The sequence below is a fragment of the Notolabrus celidotus genome, chromosome 6 (assembly GCF_009762535.1).
Source record: "Notolabrus celidotus isolate fNotCel1 chromosome 6, fNotCel1.pri, whole genome shotgun sequence".
Lineage (NCBI taxonomy): Eukaryota > Metazoa > Chordata > Actinopteri > Labriformes > Labridae > Notolabrus > Notolabrus celidotus.
In genome coordinates, this window is record NC_048277.1 from 15,430,116 (window position 1) to 15,457,274 (window position 27,159).

The window sequence follows — 27,159 nt, forward strand, 5'->3', positions numbered from 1 at the left end:
TGTCAGCTGAGCTCAGAAAGTAAACAGATTTCCAGACTGCAGCATGCTGTCTGCGGGACGGGGACTGCAGCTGGGGCAAACCCACAGGGGCACCCACACAACCCCCTGGACCAGCACCTTTATCTCTGGGAAGGAGGGCTGGTTCCTCTTCATCACCCTCTTCATCCTCATCTTCTTACCCCAGGGTAGTGCCTGGCCCTACGGTAAGAGACTGACAAGAACTGTACCTCCACTCCTTGTCTTTACCTCTCTTTCTCTTTCTGACTCGGTGTGTTTGGCGCAGCCTCTCGGTTTATGTTCTTTGTTCTCAAAAAGCCGGCATCAGCACTCTCACCATCCTCTCTTCCTTTCTATCCTTAAAGAGCTCAAAAATGCTCAGCAGACTCGTAAAAAAAGGCAGAAGGAAAGAGTGATGTCAAACACAGCTTTTACTAAGCAGCAAAGAAAACATCACTGACAAGTTTGTGCAATCTTTGTTTACAACTCTTGTTGTGAAATAGAGAGAGAGATTGCCCTTTGGGGGTTGTTTATTGTCTCATTTAAAAACGACTTCTGTGATCTTTATTAACCTTTTTCATATTGCAGTTGACTTTGTGAGAAATAAAGTCACGTGCTTTTTTTCCGCTCTTAAAAAAGAAGCAACAGTTGGTTGTTGCCACACATTCCTTGAGGTAAAAAGAGGCGTTTGTGTCCTAATAGGGCTCTTGGAAATTGGCACGTGTTGCCTTTGTGTGCAAGCCTCTCTTTAAAAGTGTGTTGTGGGTGAGATTGAGATCATCCCTCCTTGTTTACCCTGGGTGAACATTTGAACTGCTGCAGGAAGGCATGAGTCACGTTTGAGTCAATCACGCTGGCTTGTTAATGTGTATACCATATCTCCAAGACTCCCAACCAAACCTCTGCCCTCTGTCTGATTCCCTCATCGTAAAATAATCCCTTCAATTTGTATTGTTGGTGAATGTGGCAAAGGGCTGGGTAGAGAGCAGCTGTTTGTCAGCTGGAGTGATTAAGAGAGTTCCCTCTGGCAGAGTTTGTTGTCAGCTGAGTCACTCACTGTAAGCACGGCTTGTTTCATAATCGTGCATTATCAGCTGATGATAGTTGTTTTCCATTATGCAGTCTGAAATAGTTTCTTTTCTTTTTATTAAGCACAGCAGACTTGTTTACATGCAAATCCTGACTTTTTTGGCTTGTATGTATCTGCCTGTGTCTGTGTTTATGTCCACTTGTGCATGTTTTGGTGCCTCTTCCAAGTGAAGCTGTTTTTGATCTCTAGCCCCATATCAACTCCCAACATTTTTCTAGACAATTTAAGAGCATTCAGGCCCTGATATTTCTGGAACTGCCTTTCACACATGCACTTATCAATGTTGGACACACTAACTCAACGTACTCTGTTTAGTTTTGTTGCTATGAGTTGGGTTGTGGTAGAGGGAGGAGTCTTCAGTAATGGTAAATATTTCTGTTCATATCACTTCAATATGTACTAAGGACATTTTAATTGGCCACAGAAAAAGAAAAAGTCTACTCAAAGTAAGATTAATGAGACTTGACCACCCGTAATCACACATGCAGCCCTCCTTGAAAATGTAGGGGAAATTTGTAGGCGTGCAGTGGATGTGTAACAGGGGTTTGTCTAAAGTGTCCTGTTCAGGATCCTCCACATACATGAGTCCTGAAATGTCCTGTTCTTTGAAATCAATGTATGTTTGGTTAACTCAAATCCACAAGGACATCGTAGGGCTTCTAGATAGTGCGATGTATGAAAGAAAGCTAAGACTAGCATAGATAATGATGATCTAACATTGGACAGCGTGAAATATTGGCACAGACTGTAGTTACAAGAAGAAAAACATGGGGTAGGATTGAGTACATGGAAAATAATGGATCATATCAAACTCAAGAGGTCACTTTAAGTTCAAAACAAATATGCACAACTCAGTCTCCAGTTTGACCTACATATTGGCATGTCTACATGCAATTTCCTCCAAAGTAGATAATATTGATAGGATATTTTTTGAGTCTGTGGTTTCCTAGCAGAGTGAAGTTTATTTAAAGTGATATAGAGGATGACCAGCGGGATCGGCGCTTAGGATCGGGCTACATTTGGATACACAATGCCTGCAGTGCTCCCCCTGGGAGTTTCCCTGCTCCATGGTAGCAAAATCACTCCAACCTCAAAATACCAGACAGCTGCTGTGGGCAGGAGGCAATAGAAACTATACATGCACAGCGCACACACTCACAGCTGCTGGAAAAAATAACCATGACTGATATTTCCAGCATAAATGTAAACACCATTTTGTCAGAAGGAAAATATTTATTCACTGGAGGATACTGTAACTTGATGTTCTCTTTTCTCTGTGTTTTTTTCCCTTTAACCTCTGGCTTAATTATGGCAGGGAACCATTGTGATTTAAGGATGTGGTAAGGGTTAAACAAAGCAGCATGCTGCATATAAAAGTTGACGCAGTGTGCATGGGTTGATGCTACAAGGGGAAAGTAATAAAATATGCTTGTTAAACTGTGAACTGAACATTAAAGCAACAGATAAAACATTGGGCAAAAATAACGATTCACATAATTGTGGAGAGTTACAGAAAAGATTGATATATTCCTGTTTAGAATATTGGCCTTCCACCAATTAGATCAGCTTAGCTTAGCTTAGCATATCTTATCTTAGCATGGCTTAACTTTGCTTACGCTGGACTTCCACCAGATCCATGTCTGGTCTGTCTCCGCTCTGCTGAGGTTTGGCTCTGTGCTCTCTTGTCTGTCAACACCCACCGGCTAAGACGAAGCCGGACAGCTGGAGTCACGAGACTGAAGATTTCTTGCAGTAATTACTGAATCATTGGTTTTCCGTTTCCATGATGAGCTTCCCCTCATCCTTGTTGTCGTCATTGGCCTCTGAAAACCTCTAACCTGTTGACTCCAGGCCGGGCTCCACTCATCATAACAGCTTGTTGGTGTAGTTCAAATGAATTAAGATCTGGTTTCATCACAGAGGGTTTTATTCTGAAGATTGACCAGATGTTTTAATGTTTTGGTTTCAGGGTGTCTGACTTCCTGTCTCACTTGCTCTGCTCTATGCTGAATTAATGTGCACCACACACTTAGCTAAAAGTCTTGCGTATCTATTGCTGAAGGCTCTGGGTTGCCGTAGCTGAGACGGAGAAGACATGCAGCGTAGCCTGTGGAAGCACACACATTGACTAGAGTGAAACCTATCGGCTCCGCTGCTGTGACAGAGCAGAGACAGATCGAACACGTATCTGGTTGAAGTTAGCCATGGAAATAGCTAGCATGGCTCCACCCAAAGGTGACAAATGTATCATTACATATTTTGGTTAAATCTAAAAGTAACTGATTGGCTAACTAGACTAGCCCCACAACCTCACAATGAGAAGGAATCTGTTTAATCACGAAACAACCAGCAGCCCTTCGTTCACTTCTGTTTTAATCTCTTGAACAAGGCTAGCTGCCTCCTTCTGTTTCCAGTCTTTGTCCTAAGCTAATGAAGCTAATTGGCTTATTAAACTTGCTTTAATGCATCACGCTAACACTAAACAATTTCAGACTTCTCAACTATCTAATATGTATGTGTAGAATGGCAATGAATATCCAATATACTGCGCGTGACTCAGCTACAGCTTTGTGTTGGGTCTGTTAAGTCTGATAGACTCTTCTTAAAGTCCTCACTGGGCTCTGCTCTCTGCATTGTGCTCTTAAGCTTGGTTTGGAGTTAAAAATAGCTGAGATAGTAAAGTGGTTTGCTGCAAGACAAGACTTAGGCTGATAAGTTGCTGTGTCTGAACAGTCAAAATGAAGAAGAGGAACTAGACAATAAGTGGTTTAAAGAGAGCACTGTGACCAGCTGTGTCACTGATAACATTTTGGGCTCATCAAATCAGACCTTAATTATAGTTATCTGAGACTCTGGTGGCAACAATTGACTGTAAATGTGAACTGGAACAGCAGGCAATGCTGATATGTAATTACAGAAAATAAAGAAGCAAACGCTGACCTTGCGTTTTTTCTTTGCTGAGATACTAAGAAGTTACTCACAGGAGATGGGAGACAGTTTGAAGCTGATACAGGGGTATGAGTCACTTTTTAGGTCAAAGTCAGCAGCTGCAGGACATTTTGCATGCACTGTATCTATTTATTGCAAGCGGTTGTGCAATAGTTGTGTACATCTGTGAGGTTTACATTTTCTCAGAATGCATTCTTTAGGTAAGAGAACCATTTATTTTGTTTTTGGCTGAAGTTAGAGGTTGATATAGTCCTCCTACAGGTTAGTTGTCCAACATTGAGCTTACAGGATTCACTTTAATTTCCGTGATCACCTCTCTGACCCTCAAAATGATGTCAGTCACTGGATCCATAATAAAGGTGTGCAGCTGAGCTGTGTGGTTAACAATGATTGGGCTGTTTGACATCTGACAGTGCGATGTATGGGGTCTCAACCAAGCAACGGGACGTCTGTTTTGATGCATGTGTCACTGCTGTGTTTTCATTTCTGTAGCTTCTTGACATGCATGTTGAAGAGTACATTTAGGAGCTCAACATCTGGACTGAAAAAAAACCCAGATACCACTTACATAAGACTAGTATATCCAAACAACCCACACAAAAATCTGCTAGCTTGGCTGCAGAAGGGGAAAAAAATGGTGGTCTGTTTTGATGTTGTGTTTGGCTTGATGCCAGTGTCTTCTCACACAGAGACACAATGCCCTTTACATGTCCACTAGAGATATATAAAAACAGTATTAAATACATCAAAACACATAAATACCAGACAAGGTGTATGGAAAAATGTTTTGATATCTGTGAGGGATTACAAGGAAGCTCACTTTGCTGTCAGAGTCTTCCTAGGACTTGTACCTCTTTGATGGCTGTCAACACATCTACTCTGTGATTATGTACACATCAGCTTGGGGCACACAGCACAACCTCAGTCTTACAGGTTAAATTACAGGTATTGTGCACATTTTGATGTCTTTTTTTCACTCTTTACTTATGTATCTTTGCAGGAAAAACACTAAATGCAGAGTCAACAAGCATTACTTTTATAGACTATAACTAGAACAATAACAATCATACAATGCATCTACTTCTACTTTGACAAACACCCTCTTGCTAGCCATCATCCTCTTGCATGTATGCACTTCCACAGCTGTTCACACCTCCCTAACCTGCTGTAAAAAGCCACATGAAAAAGTTACTGTCCACGCTGTAGTTACCTGCAGGTGTTGACCTGGAAGCATGGCAGATGGGATTTTACAAGGCAGTACACTTATTACTGAAATTAATACATTTAAAAAGCTAGAGTGTAAGCCAAAACACTGTTACGTAAGAATGTTCTTCAGTGTTGTAAATCAGTAAACACTTTTAAAGGAGGGGAGAGAGCTGTCCAGAGAAATAAAGATGCATTCCAGCATGCGTCCAGCACTGGGGGAAAAAAACTTGCAGTCATGCTTCAGAGACAAAACATTTCAGTCTTATCTGTAGAGCTCAAGGTCAGTTGAATGAATCTGTTCACAGGGAATAAACACGTATAATACTGATTTGTTTGTTTATTTACCTCAATGTATAACATTAAGAAAACAGCTTGTGGTTACCTGGAAATACACTTAAGACAAAGGATTAATTTCAAGTTCTTGTGAAACAAATAGAAACTTTCCTTTTCTACTGTAAATCAGGGCTCCTCTTAATGTGTACTGAGAGCAGTTACAACCTCATGATGCCATTTCTCTATCTAAGGAAGAGACACAGTGCAGCGATCCATGAAATGACATTACCAGACTAGCTCATAAAGTCTTTTCATGTTATGCCCTATAAATCAGGTTTCACAGTCCCTGGCCAGCGTCCTTTGCAAACCTCAGTGAGGAAGGACAGGAGACAGAGTGTCAGCAACACAGAATCCCCACGTGGCAGGCTTCACACCATTTAGACACTTTAGCTTATACAGCACTGTTCATTGCATGATAGGTAATAGTAATGGTTAATAGACTTAATTAGCCAGGACACATTTGACATTGGCTTTAGTCCACTCTATCTTTGGTAATTACACCTAATGACTTGTGTAATTTGGTCAAAATGCAAATATATCAATAATCGTTGGTTTAAATTTGTATTGGCTCCAACTTCATTTTTGATTGATATGATGGAAAGCAGATCAGAGTTTGGACCAATGCCTTGGTGTTCCAAAACTAAACGAAGCCCAACAACTGTTCGTTTTTTATTTTTATTTTGTTGTTTTTTTAAGTGGGGTTGTATGAGGTACTTGTTTATAATAAGTGTATTATTCACAGGGGTTTCCAGTCAGCTCATCCTCTTTATTGAGAAACGGGTCAGAGTACCAGCATGGAAGCTATACTAACAACTGCGTCAGACAGGTCAATTTCACCACATCATTTTTCTAATGTTGAGAAAGTCTGACTCTAACACTAATCGAGGTGAAAGGGTACATTATATGTAGATTTTTTAAAAGCAATTTACTATGCCATCAAAAAGCTGTCTTGCTTAAGCACTGTTCGCCGCATGAAGCACATACATGTTCCTTTGCCTGCAGTTCATTGATATTGTGTACAATATGTCAACCTTACCAAAACGCTGTACACTGTTAGCTGTTGAAGGTAAAGACTGAGATGCAATAACAAACTTCATAGCCATTATGTCTAGTATGCATTGCTTGAAATGGCCTGAAACAGAGAAGCACTGTTATCAACATTAACTAATAACTATTGGTGTACTGGGAAAAATTTAAGTTAACGCGTACATTATAGACCCAAACAGCTGATCAGTACACACTAGATGGAGATACATGGACATTATTGTTTGGGTAGGACTTACCTATATGAGCTAAACAACATGGTAGAGTTGACCCTGTCTGCAGCGGTTGATAGCCTAGCTTTCAATCTGGTTCTGGTCAGTTTCTCAAGAAAGGCGCAAAGCAGACAGGGATCCCCAGTGGGTAATTCCCTTACCATTGACCTCATACCATTGACAAATACCCCTCTCTCCCTTTAGGTGATGCAAGATGCGGACCGTAGGATTTATTGCCATTTAGAGGTGACGTACCCATTCACAAAAGGGTGATTAACTCCACCTTACCCTCATCAAAGCATGAGCACCGACTGTGACTGTGAAATCTCAGAAAATCTGAAAAGCCTTCCCAGAGCCAATGTTTTGTCAACTGTTCTTGGCTACTGTGGAAACAAGGCGATGCAACAGTGGATGAGAGCTGCTGCATCTGTTGATAAATGTGGCTCATTCTGAGATAACACCAACACAGTTAGTTTTACTCCAAGGGGCTTACACACTTTCAATCATACACACACATCCTTTAAAATAAAGAGGTTCAAGACCCTTTGTATCTCCTATTTAAGACATAGCAATCTGGTAAGTTGTCGCAGTTGATGTCATCAAAGTAACCATTGGCAGGGGCTGAAGGCTAAAAGCTTGAAAATGTGTGGGTTTGAAGTAAAACAGAGCTGTGTAGCTCACTGCTTGAGTCATTTCTAGGCACGTGGCTCAACGCAAACAGCACAACACACTTGAATGATCTCTCATTCAAAGTTTGGCAGTCTGGTTTTATTTTTAGTTAATGGGGAGAATGTCTGGAGTGAAAGGGAAAATGTTATTGGTGCTGCAATCTTTTCTTGCCCATTGTGAGCCTGTCAGTCTTTTACAAAACTGTTTTTGATGTTGTATGAACTGATTTTTACAAACTATATTTCTGAGGATGGTTGTTCAAAGTAAGACTGTGATTTGCTTGTCTTATCATATTGGTACCAAAGTCACAGTTTGAACGATGCATTGAACGAATACATAGTCTCACTCTGCCTCAACAGACATCTATCGAAACATCCAGGCCATGGTCATGCCTTGAATGTTTGTGGTTCTCACACTTGGTCAAAAGGAATCCACAGAAATGTCCTTCTGGTCTGAATCTATGAGCTTCTCTGCTTTTGTCTCTGTGAGGCAAAGCAAGCTAAACGAAAGAAGACGATGCCAGAATGTCTGCTTTGATTCAGAAACAAAGCTCAGGGGTTGAGAGTTTAGATTGCTTTTTACCACAAGAAATCCTTTCTGTGGGTTAGAGTGACAGCATAAGCATTGTGTTAGTGACTGGCGTGCATGAGGGCCATTGCTTCAGAAAAGTTTGAATGACAACAAATTATATTCTGAGATCCTTTGCATGCCATTTTACGAGGAAAACTGACTGACCTCATGTTGTTTAGCTTGCAGAACATGCTAATATAAAAAATCCAGCTAAGCCTGTGTAAACAAAGCAATAAATGACCAAAGGAAGGGACGGTAATCACAAAACAGCCGAACCCATGCAACAGCTTTATGAAGCACAAATTCTACCCTTCTACCTCTGTTAAAGTTGACCTTGTGGCATTATACAACCTCCTTTCTGTTTGATTAATACTGGTGTGTGTCATACCTCACTGTGTCTTCTAGAAGAAACAACTGAGAAGAAGGCCAGACTATGGCTGGTTTGAGTCACAATTTATGATATCATTAATGTGGAAGGGCAGCAGGGGATGACTCGCTGCATTCCAAGACGTCTGTGCTTCTCTTCTCTGCTTGACCGTCTGTGAACATCCACCGAGAGATTAATCGCTTCAGCTTGTTACTTTAGTGCATTTGTGTGCCTCTGTCTTAGATTCTTGGTTTCCCAAAGCTCCTTTAAACGACAAATGGACCCAGCATGCAATTTTGGTTTTGTGAATAAAACCAGTATGCAAGTGTGTTTGTGTGTTTTTAGGTTGTAAACTAACAGGATGAACAATAGGGGGGAGTTTCAGGCTGTGGGTAGACGTTTATTATGATTGCAGGGCTGGGAGGAGGGTAAAAAACACTGCAGTGACAATGTGCCAAGCCTAAAGTGCAGCTTCTGTTAGTCCTCAGTCCACATCTGCCACAAGAGAATTTCCACTTGTGTTTTTCAGCTTTTAAATCCAATGTTACATAATAGTAACCACTCGGGCCCAAAGGTTCTTGAGTCAGTGGTTTTCAGTTTAGACACTGGGTAAAAGAAGAAAGTCAATATTTATACCTTACTTCTTTAATATCTTTCTGATGTATGATTTAATCCTGTTTCTGTGACAGGTACTTTACTACCGTGGCATGTTTTCTGATGGTATAGCATAAGAACACACAGGAGGTTAACCACTTAATGACTTATGTTCCCCTAACTATGAGCTTGCAACCATGTATCAGTGGAACTTGAGAGGGTGCACAGCAGCAGCTCAGATAAACACTGAACTCACCAGAGTCCTTCCACTACAGAACACAACCTGTGTCTGGGCTCATTTTCCAACAAGGCTGATCCTTACATTTATTATATTTCCTCAATGTTTGCCTCCTCTGTCCCCCCTTTTTCAGTCCAGAATAATGCTCACATAAACAAATGTTTCCTGCTTTCCTGTTTGAGTGATTTGGCTGAGTTTCTGTCTCTGACGTATTGTCTCATTTAGATTACAGGTATTTATACAACCACTGCCCAGGCCCAGAGTGGAACGTAATGTGCAGAGGCTGCTGTGAGTATGATGTGATCCGCTGTAAGTGCCCTCTGCAGGGGACGCCGGTGGGCTACGCAGTGCCCTGCTGCCGCAACGCTATCAATGAGTGTGATCCCTGCATCATTCATCCAGGTAGAACCTCTGCATATATTTACTTTTGAATGAGTGAGTAAATTTTCTTTGTACAGTATGCATCTTTTGATTCTGGTCAACCATTGATCTTTATCCTAAAAACCTGTCTTATTTTCAGCTAAAGTGCAAATATTATACCAGAAATGTCTTTGATAGAAGTGAAAGTCAGTTATTCTGATATTTGTAAAAGTCTTAAAGTATGTGATATTTACTGTACTTTAGCATTAAAACATTTTTTTATGATTTAAATTGTGCTTAAGAGTTGAAAGTAATAGTTCAATGATGTTAATAGAAAAGAAAGAAATGTTGGCAGGGAGTCTTCACAAGACAGTTTTTTCAGCTAGCTAACATGACATAAAAACAGACATCAACATAGACATTAGCGCCTCCAAAGTATTCATCTAATAATTTGGCCAAATGTTTCTCCTTTTGTAGTATCTGTGACTTTTGATTATAAGTGTTAACCAGGAAGTGGCTGAATGCTAAAGCTAGCTGTGTCCAGATGTTAACTAATCGGCTAACGTTTTTTTTAGACAACATTTTAAAAGATGATATTAAAACTGTCAATTTAAAATTCTGTAACATAAAATATGACCAAATGTCTCTCCTTGACTGCACTATTGTCTGTGTGGCTGCTTGGGGAGCTGTGAAATGACCGCAGTGTGTCAGATTTTTCAGGTGTACACGGCGTATGACCTGAAACACAGAATATAGACATGATGATATTTGAGCTTCCCACCCTGAGTGTGATTTTACCTGGGAATCTATTAAAATCAAAAATTGAAGAAACAGGATTTGATTTAATCACATGGGGAAGTCTGCACATGTAAGCTGCAGCTCACGTATCCAAAATTTTCCTTTATTCATTCATGTTATTTTCCTACATGCCATCCACCTATAGAAGTATGTCATGTATTTCTCACAGCTAGAATCCACTCAAGTTTTCCTTTTATGGGGGGGAAAACAGCTGTCAAGAATTTAATGGATGTCTGTACATCACGTTTTACTGTTAAAAAGGAGAAACATGTTCCAAGCCTTGTGTACAGCCCTGTATTCCCATGTGTAAATCCAAGTACCTTTGTTGTTAAAACTCATACCTATACTTAGGACATTTACAAGGCCAGCTCTTAAGTGATAATCCATCCTCACAGGAAGCCGTTGCAGGGGGTTGTCTTCACATTTCCATTACAGGCAGCTTCCATTCTTTTGTATATTCTGCTGCAGTGAAAGATGAGCATAATGAGTAAAGCAGAGTTTATTTAAAGGCGACATGGCAGGCAGCTTGGGCGAGCAAAAGTGTTTCCAGTTCAGACAGACAGAAGCAGATTTTCAAAGAAGTCATAAAAATTGGTCTCCAGCTCTAGTTAATTTTGTTTCTGGCTCTCTTTCTTTCAGGTTGCAGTATATTTGAAAACTGTAAGCGCTGTAACAATGGGACATGGGGGCCCAGGGATGACTTCTTCATTAATGGCAAATACTGTGCTGAGTGTCGCCCTGGCTGGTCTGGTGGAGACTGCTTGAGTAAGTCTTTTTATTCTCCCAATTAACGGCTTCTACAAGGCTTTGCTGTAAAGACTTTTTTCTTCCTGAATTAAATACATACCATGTGCTATATGCCCCTCCTGCTGCTGATTTATCTACACTGGGACAAGTACTATGCCAACTTGGAAGGCTGCCATAAGCCCAGGAGCTTTTCCACGAGGAGCTGAATGACAAGTCAGAGTCATTTTGAGAGTCCTATAAAGTAATAAAGTAATTCAATAAGTAACATTTGGACACTGAATGTAGCTTTCTCCATATGATCTGCCAAGGGGCAGAACAAGTATACATCTAATTAAAAACAGAACCTGGAAAGTCTTCCGACTGTGTTTGTTGCCCCTGTGTGTTTATCCGTCTTTGTGAACACAACATAGGGTCTGTACTGTTGCTTTGGAAACTCAAGTGTAATTGCTTTTTGGGTTGTATGGTAACCAAAGCAACTGAATAGACCCTCAAAATGACATTAACCTGTGATTTACAGCCTCTGAAATTTACATAGCAACCCCAAAATGTGCACACGTTTCCAAAATAGTAGTCTCTCCATTTCCATGTGTTTTTCAGAGTGTGGAGGGGTGATCCGGAAACGGCAGGGCCATTTGGTGCTGGAGAGCTACCCCAACAATGCTCGCTGCGAATGGACCATACAGGTGGACCGTCCCTTTACTATTGAACTAAAGTGAGAATTTTTTTTAATTCTGCTTTTGTCATGTTAACTGCTCCTTCCTTACTCACCGGTGTTGTCAGAGCAAGTTGTGGAAGTTGTATAAGTTAAGCAATCATGTTAAGCGTAAAGATGCAGTGTGCGGTGCAAGATGGCGGCCGCTGTAGGAGGGGACTGCCCCTTAGGTAAATACAAAAGGCTCATTCTAAGTTATTTTTATATTCAATTTCTACCAAGTCTGATCTGCCAAATGCTACTAAATTCTACACATCCTAAACATGCTAGCAGTGCATTGCTAACAGTGTTTGACTAACAAGCTATCATGTAAGCCATGTTTAAAATCATAGTGTTAAATGTTGGTCTTAAATGAAAGTAATAATAATGTTTCCCCAGAGACTTATTAAGCTTGATTATTTATTCAAAACATACATTTAAAAAATGTAAAGGAAAACCTCGAGTGCATGAAACATTTTTAACCAATAAAGCAAAACACAAATTTTCTGCTGTTTTGAATTCTGAAATTTAGATTCCAACTAACAGATTACCTCAAAGGTAAGAAAACGCTCAGAAAAAAGTCAAAATTGAGCACAATTAATTATTCACAAGATCACAGAGTCTGTAATAATAACAAAATGGTTGGCAGAGCTTGCCCAAGGTTAGCAGAGCTAGCACCCCCAGACTTCAGTTCTCCTTGCAGGTTTACGTTCACACACCTGTTCTTGTGACACATTGCTACATTTGAGTGGTTATGTGCCAGTTTAACCAAACACAGCCTATACAACTGTATCTTTATTTTCTAGATCAAAATACTGCCAAAGCAAAATGCCATAGGTCATCAGTGCTTGTTTACATAAAATTGAATTCAAAAATGATTTAGAGGATTAAACAACAACATGTCTGTTGAGAGGCCACCCTCCTGATAATACAAGTTACCTAAATGCCTTGCGGAACAATTTTTATTGGCTCTTCTTTCAACCAGAAAATCCATGTGGATAAGTTGAGCTGCATAGCAATCAAATGAATGTAATATGAGGGAATAATGACCACAGACTATATAAAAATGTTTGTCTTTATGAAATGTGAGAATAATACAAACTTTTGAGTTAATGAAGTTGAAACCACCTTTGTTTCATCTGGCATTGTAGCAGCTTCTCTGGCCCTTCAGTGACCATCTGTTGTAGTTATTAATGGCTGGCCTGCTTATGTCAAATTTCCACTCAGTTCTGCTATTTTTACAAGATGTATGTCATAGACAGATGGTAAGTCTACTGCAAAGTTTGGAAACCACAACATCCCCTTTTTTATAGAGGAAAGTTATTATTTTTCAGGCTTGTGATAACTTTCTATTTCTGTCACCTTCTCCATTAAACATACAGTACAGCACTGTACGAGCGAACATTTGTGCTGGGTTGTCAGAGACCAGAAGCTCCATACAGCTGGATTGTGGCTACTTTGTTGTGCACATAGAAGACCATAAAATGATGCTGAGTAGTTTTAAGCTTTAAAAAAAACCTTCACAATAAACTGAATAACTCTGAACTGTGACATACAACACATCCTATCCAAATTTAATGCTGAACTGACTCAGTGCCACAATGTCAATGTCTTTTCCTTTTTGTGACATAAATCCAACATCACTGGAAAATAAAAAATTGCTGCTGTGCTCAGGGATAATCTTACAGGAAGTTGAATGTTTGTTGTGTCTTTCTGTCTTGTATTAAAGTGGCTCGCAGTTCACTGCAGCACTCTCCCAGAATTACTACTGGCATTAATTGTTGGGATCTCCTGCAGGCAAGCATTTACAATTACTTAATCTGTCATTAGTCTAAGCTTCCGTTACCCAAGGGTCTGCGATAAATGGGCAAAATTACAGGATTTGGATGAATACCAGCATTTTGTTTGAAGTTCATCAGGCCTTCATGTCTGCTCCAATGTGAGGCCAAGACATTACATCAGGAAGGAAAAAGGAGCCTCTTCTGTGTTTTTCTGAATCTAGCTGGCGTGTCTTCTCAATGTCACACTCCGACTGCAACTAAATCCAAATTAAATTACATTTAGAGTGCTTACTGCTGCAAACAATTCCTCCAAACAGTTATCACACACTGTTAAATTCACATTTAAACAGGCCTTTGAGCAACTCCTTCTGGATATCCTCACTGCTCTGGAGCAAAAAGGAGAATCTTTGCAAACATTTTACAAATTCACAAAATACAAATTCACAAATTTCATGACGATACACCCCATGTAACATTTGTGTCTGAAATTGTGTTGTGCAACGATCATGTTTGTTCCAAATTTATGGATTTATTTAAAAGACATTTAACAGCTCCTTATCTGATATAACAAGGTCCTTGTTTAGACTGGCTTTAGATAATGCTGTTAATTAGAAGTACTTATGGTTGATTATATAACTGTTAAGGCGTTTAAAAGTGCACTTAAAACTGAGTGTGAAGGACAAATACAATTCTCAAAATGTCTCGAAAACCTTCAAAAAGCCACAAAGCCAAAGATATGCATCTGCTTTGGGTTTCTTAATGTGCTGACAGTTGTGTTGTTTCTGCCAAGTGTCTATAATTATGATGCTTTATCTCAAATATTTCATCAAGCTGTATAATATTGGTACAAAGTTAGTGTATGCCATAATAATGTGGTTGTACTTGCCTGTACCTGTCTGTGGTATGATCTCAGTCTACTCCTATGCTGTTATATTTACTGCTGCATACATTTCAAATCTCAATAACCTTTCCTACATTAACACATAAACATCCATCTTAGTCTGTAGCTGCTGTGAGACTTTAATTAAGGAAGACACATTTGATACACTGTCAAAACTAGTTTGTCATGTTTGTAGGGAAAATCTCCCTCAGCAACTATTAATGTGTTCATTAACCATCGCTCATTACTTGTTTGCTGGCTAAAGATTTTAAAGGGTCTGTGCGCTGATGCCAGCTGGTGAAGCACTGCCAGGGAACACAGGTGCTCTTGTATTCCTGGAAAACACAGCAGAAACAACAGAAACTTAACATCACTAAGCATCAGTCAGGTTTTATACACATGAATCATGGTGAGGTTCAGTTACTGTATACTGAAAACAATTTCCATGATGGATAGTTGGTTCTATCTTATTTTAAATCGACTTAAGCTGTATTAAAAAAGCTGTATTTATCAGACATATCTGTGGTATGTTATTGTCATGTTTTTCTACTAGGTTCATGATGCTGAGTCTGGAGTTTCACCATTCTTGCCGCTATGACTACATAGAGGTCCGGGATGGTGACAGCATCAACGCAGGTGTTATCGGTCGATACTGTGGGAACAGCAGACCTATCCCGATTCAGAGCTCTGGCAACAGTCTGCACATCCTTTTTGTGTCTGATGGCTACAAGAACTTTGATGGATTCTTTGCAACTTTCCAGGAGAACTCAGGCAGGTCCAACACTAGTGTCATTTAACATCAATCAAAAGAGTGCTAAAACAGGTATTTCTATGAGTTCAGTGTTAAAGTGTAGTTATTTAAAGCATACCCTACACCAAATTCAGAGCCCCTCATATAACCCTTGCCAAAGGATAACTTTAACCTTTAACTCAAAGTCATGACCTAATTCCAAATCACCATTTTCTGTGGTCATTTTCACCTGACATCACACTCCTGTGGAGAAGCTCAAATTCACCAATTTACAATTTCATACTGCTGTGTTCCAGGTTGTCAGCCAAATTGTTAACATCTAGCAATGGTTAGAGCCAACAACCACAGCGAATGTTCGCATTCTGCCACTTAATATGGAATTTTACTATTACCTAGGAAGCTAGTAAGCTATTGCTACCTTTGTACAACAATGTCAGAGGTTTATCATTTCTGAGGTACAGTAAAAGTACTACAATGCTAACATCAGCTGTTTCTTGATGATAGCTAAAGAGCTTATTTTAGCTTTTGTATTATGCTATATTATGAGTTATCATGTTATATTTCCTTTGACGTAAGGTCCAATGTCACTTTTTAATGTCCTTTTCCTAGCAATACAGTATCACATATCCTTGCTCTGTAGACATTACAACATGGAACGCAACAATTAACCATTTTACCAGCATATGAGCATCCCATTCTGAGCATGATGTCACATGGGAATGGCTGCTGTGTCAATATGGCCAATACCAGTTTCCAACAAGACTCTGTCCTTGCTTTAATCATAATACAAAAAAAATCATCCTTGATTATAAAGCCAGTGAACAAAGGGGCCCTTTAGAGTCATGTACTTCAACAAATGCAAACAAGAGAGAAGTTTCCAAGTTACTCAGAGACCAAGTGCAATAAAAAAGCCTTTAACAGTGCGTGACTGACACCTACACGTTTCAACTGAAGCCTTCGTCATGGTGTTGATCCTGCCCATTGAGAAAGTGGGGGCAAACCAAAATGTCCTCACTTTCCAGAAATGTCCTCATTCAGAAGGTCTAAAACTCAAAGCAGACACGCACCCAGATTCACAAGTTACTAACAGCAAAGCCAGATCTAATAAAAGTAAACAGAGGCTTTCTGTGTTGAGGTGTACACACACACACGCGCACACAGTTAAATTGAAAAGTAAGTGATATTTAAACAGTGCCAGCTTTGAATCCCTTGATGTAGCTTGTTGTGGAAAAGCCTTACATATTGTATCATTATAGAGGTAATGAGTACAACATTTGTTTTCGTATCCTAAAGTTCACTCACTTCTTTGTTTACAGCATGCAGCTCCTCTCCGTGCCTGCACGATGGGACTTGTATCCTGGACAGTTCTTACACATACCACTGTGCCTGTCTGGCTGGCTACACAGGCAAGAGATGTGAAAATGGTACGTTTTTGACTGAAACCTTTTAAGTCTGATCAAATGAACAAAATGTTAATGTTTCATACTTTTTGGGGGATTGAATGATAAAGAGGAACAATTAATTAGGCATGACATGAGTTTTCCATCTTATCAGACACTGGTCTTACTCTTTTCATTGTTATGAAATCTTAGCATTCTTTTAGGATTCTTAATCAGAACTCGGACACACCTGGTTACAACAAAATTATCAACAACATACTCATTCCTAAAGGCTTGTCTGTGATGGCAGGCAGTGATTCATGGTCACCAGGGTAGGTCTGTGGTTTGGATAAAGTTCAAGCCAGCTGCCTTCCAATCCATGTTGTCACATCAACTGTTGCGGTCAGTCAGCTTTAACAAAAAAGAGAAATATTAAGCAAGTTTCAACAGATGGGTTGCAGATCCAAATAACCATGCAACAAATATTTTTGTAGCAGATTTTGAATTGCTACTGCCATATAAAATTGCTTCTACAAAATAAACTGAAAAAATAAAGCTTTTAAAGTTAGCTAACCATTGTGGTTTCTGCAGATACCCACTAAATGCCATCTTAAACCCAAGCAATCATCTCAAACAATTACACTGGCGTAGCTCCATCTTCATGTGGGGTACAGCTCAATCAGGGTGTGTCTGGGCTACAAGGTCTTATTTATGGGTGTCTGGAACCTAACTTGAGTTTTTATATCCTGTACACCTTCCTGCAAAAACAGACTTCCTGAATCCCACCCCCTTTTTGGCTTGTGGAGTCATTTTCAGGGCTAAATTTGAGTCTATAAAACTGATGGTGAAACAATTCTACTTCTGTAACACAGGCCAGTTTTTCCATCGGAGGAGATGCAGTAAAAAGTCCACACAGTGCACATTCATATGTATTCCCCTGAGAAATCTTCAGCTGTTAATCTTAATGGAGTAGAGCTGGAATAACGCTAATGTCTGACATTTTGTTGAGGAAATCCAGTCTACAATTCTACCCCTGAGGCAGATGGAGAATTTTAAGTATGAACCTGACATCAGCCATACTTTATGTCTCCAATTTCTAATCACCCTGTCATCTGGTGTAAACTTGAGCTCAAACTCATTCTCTATGAGAGTTTTGACAAGTTATCATGGAAACCCAGATAGAAAATACTCTCTCTCCACTTTTCCTTTCTTGCTGCACAGTTTAATCTGTCCTGGAGTCTAATCTCTTTCGGAGTGCAGTCTTCAACATAGTTTCCAAAAAATAACAAAAGGAATGATAATTTACTCACAGTATGTGTGGGTTTTTGAATTATGTAAGCATTCCACCTTAAATAGTCCTCACTCTTCATTTTGTCTGGAGACATAACCTGTCATGGAAGATTGGATCATTTTAAACTAAAAAAAAAACACCCAAAACAGCCCACAATACTTCTGTGTCTTTGGAAACACATTCAAAGGTCAACTACAGTTTAATGTTCCACTTTTGGGTGGACGACAGAAATTCTCTGTTTCCTGCAGGGCTAAAAGATGAAGTGCTGCGAGGCAAAAATACACAGATTATAGAGTGAGTTCTTTGGTCTGGAAATGACACCACAGACAAAAAAATGTCATGAACCCTACCCAACTTAAACTCACTACACCTCCTGAGGGAATATTTGACTGACAAAGAGGCTTTTATGGTATGATAACCTATGTGTTAACGTGTGTCTTTGGGTTTTTGTGCATAGTCCTGAACCACAACATGTGTGTACAAATTTGCAGTCTGCCTTAAGATAGAATATAAAAAAAAACACTCTGCAAAAAAAATACATTTTTTAAATGCTATAAAATTACAATTTTAATGTTGTTGTTCTACAGTTTACAGTTCATATAAACTTTAATAATTTGACATACTGCTATCACTCTAAGCTTCTCCATTGATCTGCAGCTAAAACAACAGGCAGTGAAAATCTAGAGGGCAATAAGATAATATTTCAAGCTAAAATAGAATTTTGTTAGCTACCTTTACACTGCATTAGCATGAAATTACTTCTTAGCTAACAATACCTTTTGGAGAAACGATACTGTGAAGGAACAGCAAATTCAAAACAATGTTAGCTAGCTAACAGTACCCTGCTAGCAAACTTTTTTTTAGTTAGGACTTGGTAGAGGTTTGCTGTTCTGAAATAGCTCTAAGTTGCTAATAAGTTGTACAATGTGAAGTTTACATCGAATTGAATTAAACTTTACCATTTGTTTGTCTTATTTCTCAATTGACAAGTGATGGATGATCATTTGAGATTTTTTCTATATTAAAATGAATCTCAAACCAAAAATGAAAACAGTAATTGAACCTCTTACTATAAGGATGATGTTAGAGGATGGCTGCTCTGTTGATATGGTAACCTTGTTTAAGAAATGGATGCTTTTATTTTGCAGTATTTTGCCACATAACAGAGAAAACAACAGTATTCCAGCACCACATTACCAATCCCCTCTGCCCCACTTCATAAAACCCACTTTTACAACACTGGAAATTTGAACAGTTTTGATTAACGCTGCTTTTATTGCAAGTTTCTCTTCCTTATTTACGAGCCATGTGTGAAGGTCTTGCTGTGAACTGTTCACACTTTACCACAATGGGTGAAATGATTCATTAATGAGCCTCTGAGGTAGCAACCCAGGCTTTAAAAGCTATGGATAGCTTTAGCTAAAGAGCTGTGAGCTGATAGTTTGGTTTATAGGTTACCTGTCAGACCTGCTAACACCAGACAGTAATAAACTTGTCTGTTTGTGTGGTCTTCTACAGCAGGACGATGTAATAAACAGACGACTCTGAAATGCTTGAGATACCTCCCAAATCTTCTTGATGTATTAATTTTGCTGATCCTGCTTGGAGTAGGAAAATATGACATCATGTGTTCATGAATAAAGTTTGCATGCCTGCGTTTCTACTCAGTGGTGGGCTGCCAAAGGCCTCCAGTCCCCACCCATGGATCCACTGAAGGTTTGTTTCATCACTCTGGGGCACGCATCACTTTCCGCTGTGACCCTGGCTTTGAGCTGCGGGGGATTCGTACCGCCATCTGCCTGAATGACGGCTCCTGGAGTGCGCCTGCCCCAAAGTGTGGTGAGATATTGATGTAGATTGTTTACTTTGCAGCAAAATAATTAAAATCTGGAGTCTTGGAGTTATATGTGAGTCATTTGCTTGTGTATCACTGTCATAGATCCAGATTTTGGATCATTTGTAATTTTAAGAGGCTGATTTTCTTTCCTTTCTTCAGTGCCAGTGGAAAGAGTCTGTACTTTACCACCAAAGCCAGAACATGGGGATCACTTCCTGGTTTTTGGACCCAATGATGTCCTCATTGCTCTGCAGTACCTGTGCTACCATCCCTTTGGACTCAGCGGGGGTTCCCAAAGAACATGTCTGCCAAATAACACCTGGAGCGGGCCTCCTCCTGTTTGCACCAAAGGTTAGAGAAAGTCTTTTGAGTAATGAGGATTAGAGATGAAATAGACAAACTAGTACAAAAAGTGCAAACAAATCATCTATTTAATTTTCATTTTAATATGATAGAATTCTTAAATGGATCAACAAATTGTCAGAGCCTGGAGCCACCCTGCATGACAAGCCGACTTTAACAACAAGATTAGCAGTCAGTTGCTTTCAGACCATTAATGATCTTTATTTTATGTTCTTCTTTTACAGTGAATAATACTCTTACTGAATCAGGAAAGGAAAAAGACACAACAAAAGACAAAGAAACCAATATCTACAGTGACAAAGACATCATAAAAGCTAAAGAGAAAGGTCAACAGAACACAACTGAAGAAAAAGACAGTGTAGGAGGGGGAGATATAAACACCGGGCACAAAAACACCACAGCAGTCAACGGAGAAGATAAACACACTGGTACCATTCCAGAGGAAACTGTGGATGAGGATAGGACTAAAGAAGAGCCAGAGGAAAGAAATACTGGGTCAGAAAAACCCACAGGAGGAAGTAAAGATAAAGAGGATAGTGAAGACTCAGACAGAAGCTTGAACACAGTTGAAAAGAATGAACCTGAGGTACAAACGCCGCCGCCTGAGAAAAAAGAAGACACAAACTTGGATATAGGAAAGACAGATATCACAGAAATAGTTGTGATAAAAGATAAAGGACAGGAAGAGAAGGAGAGGAAGGAAGAACAGGTGAATGGAAAAAGAGATTCAGACAAAGTGGGCCCAAATGATACAAAGCAGAGGACGGTCATATCTGAGGGTGATAACACTGTGGAGATATTTGAACTTGAAAGGACAAAGAACAGCACAGTTCTACAAGGTACGAAAGACAAAACGGCAGAAAACAATACCATAGTTTCTCTGGGGAGGAAAATCATTCCTACTCGTGTTAACATTACACAGTACACCATGTACAGAGCAGGAGGTGAGGAAAGTGGGAGAGGAAAGGAAAAACCAACAATCAAAGAGGACAAGAAAGAGGAAAAGCCTGCTGAGAAAACAAAGGAAGAGTTAGAGAGAGAGAAAGAAAAAGAAAAGGAGAGAGAAATCAACCAAAGTGATGCCGGTAAGACAAACATTAAGAAAAATAAAAAGTAACACTGGTATCAAAGTCTCCTTCACCTTTATCCATAACTTCTGTCTGATCCCTTCTTGCAGACAAAAGCTGCCCTCCTCTCCCTCGCCTCTACCATGGCCACCACCAGCTGGTTCCGGGAGTTAAACCAGACACAGTGGAGTTTTTCTGTAACCACTCCTATGCCCTCAGTGGTGACACGCAGCGTACCTGCCAGCCAGATGGTACCTGGAGCGGCAAACAACCTCTCTGTGTCCGAGGTACAGTCGTTGTTTAAAATACTTTATATTAGGTCCACTAAGACTTAAGGATGAGCTGACTAGACTTTTATGATCGGAGTTCAAGGCTCAAGAATTCTCACAGTTATAATGTCTGAATTCCACAAGAATTGAGTTAGTGAGGACACTGGTCTACGAAAAACATCTCCTTTCTGGCTACACTTTAGTCACGTAATGCAGGGAAAATTTCATTGTTTTAGTTGTTTAAAGCCCCACTGAGGAAATCCTTAAGAGACATCAGTGTTAATTTCAGCCTGCTTTATAACCAGTTAATGGTTACAGATATTAACACTGATGTCTCTTTCTGACCTACAAAAGCAAACAAGGCTGTCAGTTCCAAGACTATTTCTTTATAGTCATCTTTAATCCCTGAAACAGAGTAGGGGAAATACGAGCATCATGCAGAAATAAGCTTTTCTTAGAAATATTCTCAATAAGTGGCGTTTTGACTGACAAGAGAGGTTGAGTTTTTTTTTGTCAAAAAACACTACTTACTCGTGATGTGCGGAACGATACTGAAATATCGATACTTCCGATACCAGATCTTTATGCTCTAAAATCGATTCTCAAATCAAAATATCAATACTTTTGATACTTCAGTCATTTGAGGGAATGTATATAATTAACAGAAACACAATGGAAAGTAACTAAACCATTGAGATCTTGTCTAAATGACACGCGGTTGGTGGGAACTACTAGTTCTACTTCTTAATAATTAAACAATAATTTATTGTAATGTTTTATTGTTTTACTTATTTACTTTTTTTTGTGTTTAAAACAACATTTTCACATATTTTGTATGATTGCGTCCTCTGTTTGGTTTTTCTGTTGTTGTATTAGCTCGGCTATATTGTAAATGAGGCCGCTACCTCGATATACTTACAAGTTTAAAATGAATAAATAAATAAATAACTCAGAAATACACTACTTTTTTTAGATTTACCAGACACATTAGGTGTATCTGCACAAAGTATCGGTATCAGATCGGTATCGCCGATACCAGCCTGAATTTTACTCAGTATCGGATCGGAAAGGAAATCTGTGGTATCGAACATCACTACTACTTACCCATGTGCAGGATGAAATCAGCAAAGACATGTCAACTATATCTTTGTCCAGAGGGGGTGCCAAAATCCACACAAAATGAAAGTTCTTCAAAGGAGCTTCGGTTACACATACTAGATGGGAGTTAGTTGTTGGAGGGCTGGAAGACATGTACATGCCACATTTTGCTGATGGAAAATTAACTTTATAGATTGTGGCTGAGATCCAGTAAACCACCAGAAAGGGCTGGAGGCACAAATCACAGAGTGATGTGATGTTTTGTTTTGTTGGAAAATTAAATTAGGTACTTAAGAAGATAAGTCTTTAAAATATGTGTTTGTTTTCCCATTTTATACCAGGACATCAAAGATGAGGAAGTAATATCTACTAAGTAAAAAGTTCTAATGTTCTTAATGTTGAATAAATGAATTTACTCAGTCCAAGGCTTAATCAGTCTGGAGCTGTAAATGTTCATTAGAACTTCATGGATTTTGTTCTGGATGTTCTTCAACTCTTTGCCAAAAGGTAAGAGATCAAACTATCTACCAGCTGGATCTCCCTGATGAGTTAAAGACCTTAAGAAACAGTAATTTCTGCTGTTAGAGGAAATACAGCATCTATTTTTCTTATCAACCCAGTTGGATAAATGTTCTAACCTTCAATACTGTTTCCCTCTGGTTGCTGGGAGTTCATTAAGAAGATTAATATTAGTATTTGTCTGCTAAATTGAACTACCGACAACAGTCAATGAGCTTGTACTTATAGCTCAACATACATACTGAAACATAGCAAAAGTCACTCGCACCTCTGTAGCCCTCTCTGCCAATTCACCCCAGTCCTTGTACAGTTTTAACAACTAAAATGATAAAATGCCTTAATTAGTGAACTGTCTAGACACTGGTGGGCAGATTTTATTTAATCGCCAAACAGAGCCAGGGTAGTTTCTTCTCTCATGAATTTTTAATACTAGCACCAACTGTTTCATGGTCAAAATAAACCTGGGTTAATGATTTTGCTCTAATCATAAGAAAAGAAGCAATAATGTTTTATTTCAAAATATGGAAATCTCACTTCAGCTATTATCAAAGCCACAATTTCTCATAAAGAGTGCCAATTTAGACAGTGGAAACAATAAGGGCATGGCACTGTACATTTTCCTGTGGTCCATTCACAGTTTCAATGACAGTAGCTCCATTTAAACAGCAGAAGATGCAAACAGGATCTTGATGTTTAATTTGCCTGTGTTCATGTTTATGTCTGTCTTTTTGCAGCATGCAGGGAGCCCAAAGTTTCTGAGCTGGTTAAACAAAGAGTTCTGCCCCCTCAGACACCATCCAGGTATATCTACCCTTGCACAATGTTACATAACCTGCATGCCTTTTTCTGTAGCATAGCATAAAACCAATCACTTTTATATTATTGTACATTTTTCTGCACTCACTTTCAAAAGCATGTACTCAACCTAAGGGGCATGTCTTAAAACCTGTTTTCCTCATCTTCCCCTTTCAGAAAAACACCTGTGCATAAGTTCTACTCTACCGCTCTGGGCCGGCAGCTGCAGTCTGACGACCCCTCTAAAGGGCCTCCTATGCTCTCCCAGTTGCCTCAGGGCTTCCACCACCTTTACACTCATATAGAGTACGAGTGCACGTCTCAGTTCTACCAACACTCTGGCAGCTCTCGCCGCACTTGCCTCAAAACTGGGAAGTGGAGCGGGCGTCATGTGTCTTGTTCACCAGGTGAGGGCAGCACAGGACAACTAGTTTTCAGATGAGTGGAAATAACCACCACACTGTCACAAAACATGTGAACTGACATGTCATTACAGTAATTTAGAGCCACAGAGCAACAAGTACTGATGGTTGAAAATATGTTATTACTGAGACATGGTGTGTTTGGCTATATGAAGCAATAATACATAACAAGGACAATGTAACCAAATCCTTGAGCAACATTTAGAATAGATACTTTCACTATCTCTGAGAGCTATCATTGATCAATATGTTTTAAATTATTTCTTCATCTCCTCGGTATAACTGCCAAACTTTGTCTTCTCACTGTTACTCAATATAAGTAGGCTAAGCTAATGAATAAAAGCAGTTGTCTCCCAAGTTTTAACATGGCTAGTTGCTGTGATGGGTATTTGCACATCGTAGCATGTCCTAAAACTTTAATGTTGTCACAGCTTCTCACATAAGCAATATGACAGGGCTGTATACACTTGTGCATGATGAAGCTAATGAAGAAGGACAAACTTGTTGAGTTTTATTTGAAGTCCGACCAAACCCCAAAGCTGCAAACAGTCTGTGTTGACTTTGCATTTAAAGATGTTCTGGTAACCTGTGCAAAGATAAGAGTTTATCTATTCTTTCTGTCCATTTACATAATACTCTGGGATGTAGTGAGAAGAGATTTGATACTGGAATAACACAGGTCCTTTGGAAAACTGTTGTTCTTATTTTTCTTCCTAACGCTGACCTGAATCAGAGACTATCCTGTATGGGGCTTACAGCCACTTTAATCACTATTTGCAAAGGTAATAAAACTTGCTGCTGCCCCTGTTTAAGGACAGCCCGCCAACTTGGAAAGTTGTTAAAAGTGGGGGTTGTGTCCAACTTTAATAAAAGGGTTTGTACACATTTATAACAAAGTCAACAAACACTGGAAGTACCTTAATCTTTTTGAGGGTGCTGATCATGACATTGAGGAGCAAAGAAGCAAAAGCAGCTTGATGCTTTAAATCTTTTGTTTATCATTTGTTTTATTTAAGAGGAATACAATATTTGAATTCTATGAGATGCCTTTTATGAAGTGAAAAGGTAAGAAAATAAGATTGAAATATAAATGTTAATAGACAATGCATAGATTGTGTCCAGATACAGTGACTCAAGTATCCTTCCTTTGGTTAAGGGCTTTCACAAGCTTGTTGTTTTTGAGTGTTTTTTAGTTTGTGCCATCTGTGGCGCTGCTTTGCATTTTGTCAATCAAGCTTTGAACAGCAAGCTCATGTTTAAAAGAGAAGTGTAAATTTTGACCGTCCTCCTTGTCCCTCTCCTCCTCTTCCTTATGGCCTCTCCCTCTCATCCTCTCATCCTGTCACCTCCTCTCTGGCAGTATGTGGGAAGCATCCAACCTTTGACCCAGAGAGGCCTGCGGAGGCTCACTGGCCTTGGCTGGTAGCCATCTACCGCCGCTCTACCAACCGAGCGCAAGAGACAAAGGTGACCAAGACGGACAGCCAAGTGGGGTCCCTGAAGAAGAACGTTGGAGCAGGAAATGGTAACCACAACCAGGCCTCTGACTGGCAGTTGGTGTGCAGTGGGGCTCTGGTGAACCAGCGCAGCGTGGTGGTGGCTGCTCACTGTGTGACAGAGCTGGGGAAGGTGTATCCTTTGGATGCAGCCAAGATCAAGGTGGTGGTGGGGAAACACTACCGGGACGACCTTAGAGAAACGAAAGGTCTCCAACACCTCAGGGTAAGCTGTTTGAGATCTCGTATTCTTATACTTTTTAACTAAACTTTTACAATAAGTCTATCTTTTTCATATTTTCCAGGTGGGCTCCATTGCCGTACACACAAACTACGACCCTTATATCCTCGACTCAGACATAGCCGTGGTAAAATTATTTGACAAAGCAAGAATTGGGGAGAAGGTTTCACCTCTCTGCCTCTCTGACAGCCAAGGAGAAGAGGTAACCATGGGACAGGGGCTCGTGACAGGCTGGTCCCCTCTTCCTGATTCAAATTTAGGCCTTGACGAGAGGGCGAGGGTTGGCCTAGTCCACCTTGCTGATGTAGTTCCCTGTGAGCAGCAGTATGCCCGCAACGGTGTGCCAGTCAGTGTCACAGACAATATGCTTTGTGGCAGCCAGAAGCCTGACTATGGGCCCTCTAATATATGTCCCTCTGACACTGGGGGGATCCTTGTCCTTCCTGCCCACTCCGACAACCAAGCCATCTATGACCAGAGGCCCTCTGTTGGTTTAACACAGGTGCAGAAGGAGAGCAAAGGACTGTGGAGTCTCATGGGACTGGTGAGCTTTGGCTATGACCAAGGGGAGTGTAATCCTGACCTATACACAGTCTACACACATGTAGCAAACTTTAAAGACTGGATAGAGAGCAATCTGAAGTAAAAAATCCTACTGGCTGTATCTTCTTCTTCCCATCTGCTTCTAAAAAACGCCCTCGTATCTTACAGTCCTTTTGTTTGTTTGTTTTTCAGCAGCTTTAATCTTGTTTTTCCTAGCGTTATGCACAAGGGCATTTTCTTTCTGAATCCAGCAGCAGCACTGGAAACACTGGACAATACAGTGCTCTAACTGAAGGGGGTGCTAACACATTAGATGTGCAGGGCATCAGAGGACTTCAGTACTCAGGTCTCTAAACCTGAGGTTACAGACTTGAAAATGACCAGAAACCATCCAAAGCTTTTAGCTGATGATGGTTTTTAATTTACCCTTTGGTATGTATATATGTTGTAATGTACTGGATTATGCAATCGCTTCATATGACTAAAGAGATGTATATATTGAATGAAATGACAGACAAATCATGACGTTTTTTTTAATTAAAGAAAAAGTGGGTGTGGTAAA

At 39.8% G+C, this 27,159-nt stretch overlaps 1 protein-coding gene across 1 annotated transcript; it reads left to right on the plus strand.

The window, feature by feature from the left end:
• pamr1 (peptidase domain containing associated with muscle regeneration 1) lies at window positions 1–27,159 on the plus strand. The gene is made up of 14 exons (XM_034686761.1): window positions 1–203; window positions 9,495–9,671; window positions 11,067–11,192; window positions 11,772–11,886; window positions 15,080–15,297; window positions 16,594–16,701; window positions 19,616–19,786; window positions 19,944–20,135; window positions 20,372–21,232; window positions 21,325–21,501; window positions 23,835–23,901; window positions 24,073–24,302; window positions 25,678–26,039; window positions 26,119–27,159. Exons 1-14 carry the CDS (start codon window positions 44–46, stop codon window positions 26,698–26,700), a joined length of 3,546 nt encoding a protein of 1,181 aa, XP_034542652.1. The 5' UTR covers window positions 1–43; the 3' UTR covers window positions 26,701–27,159.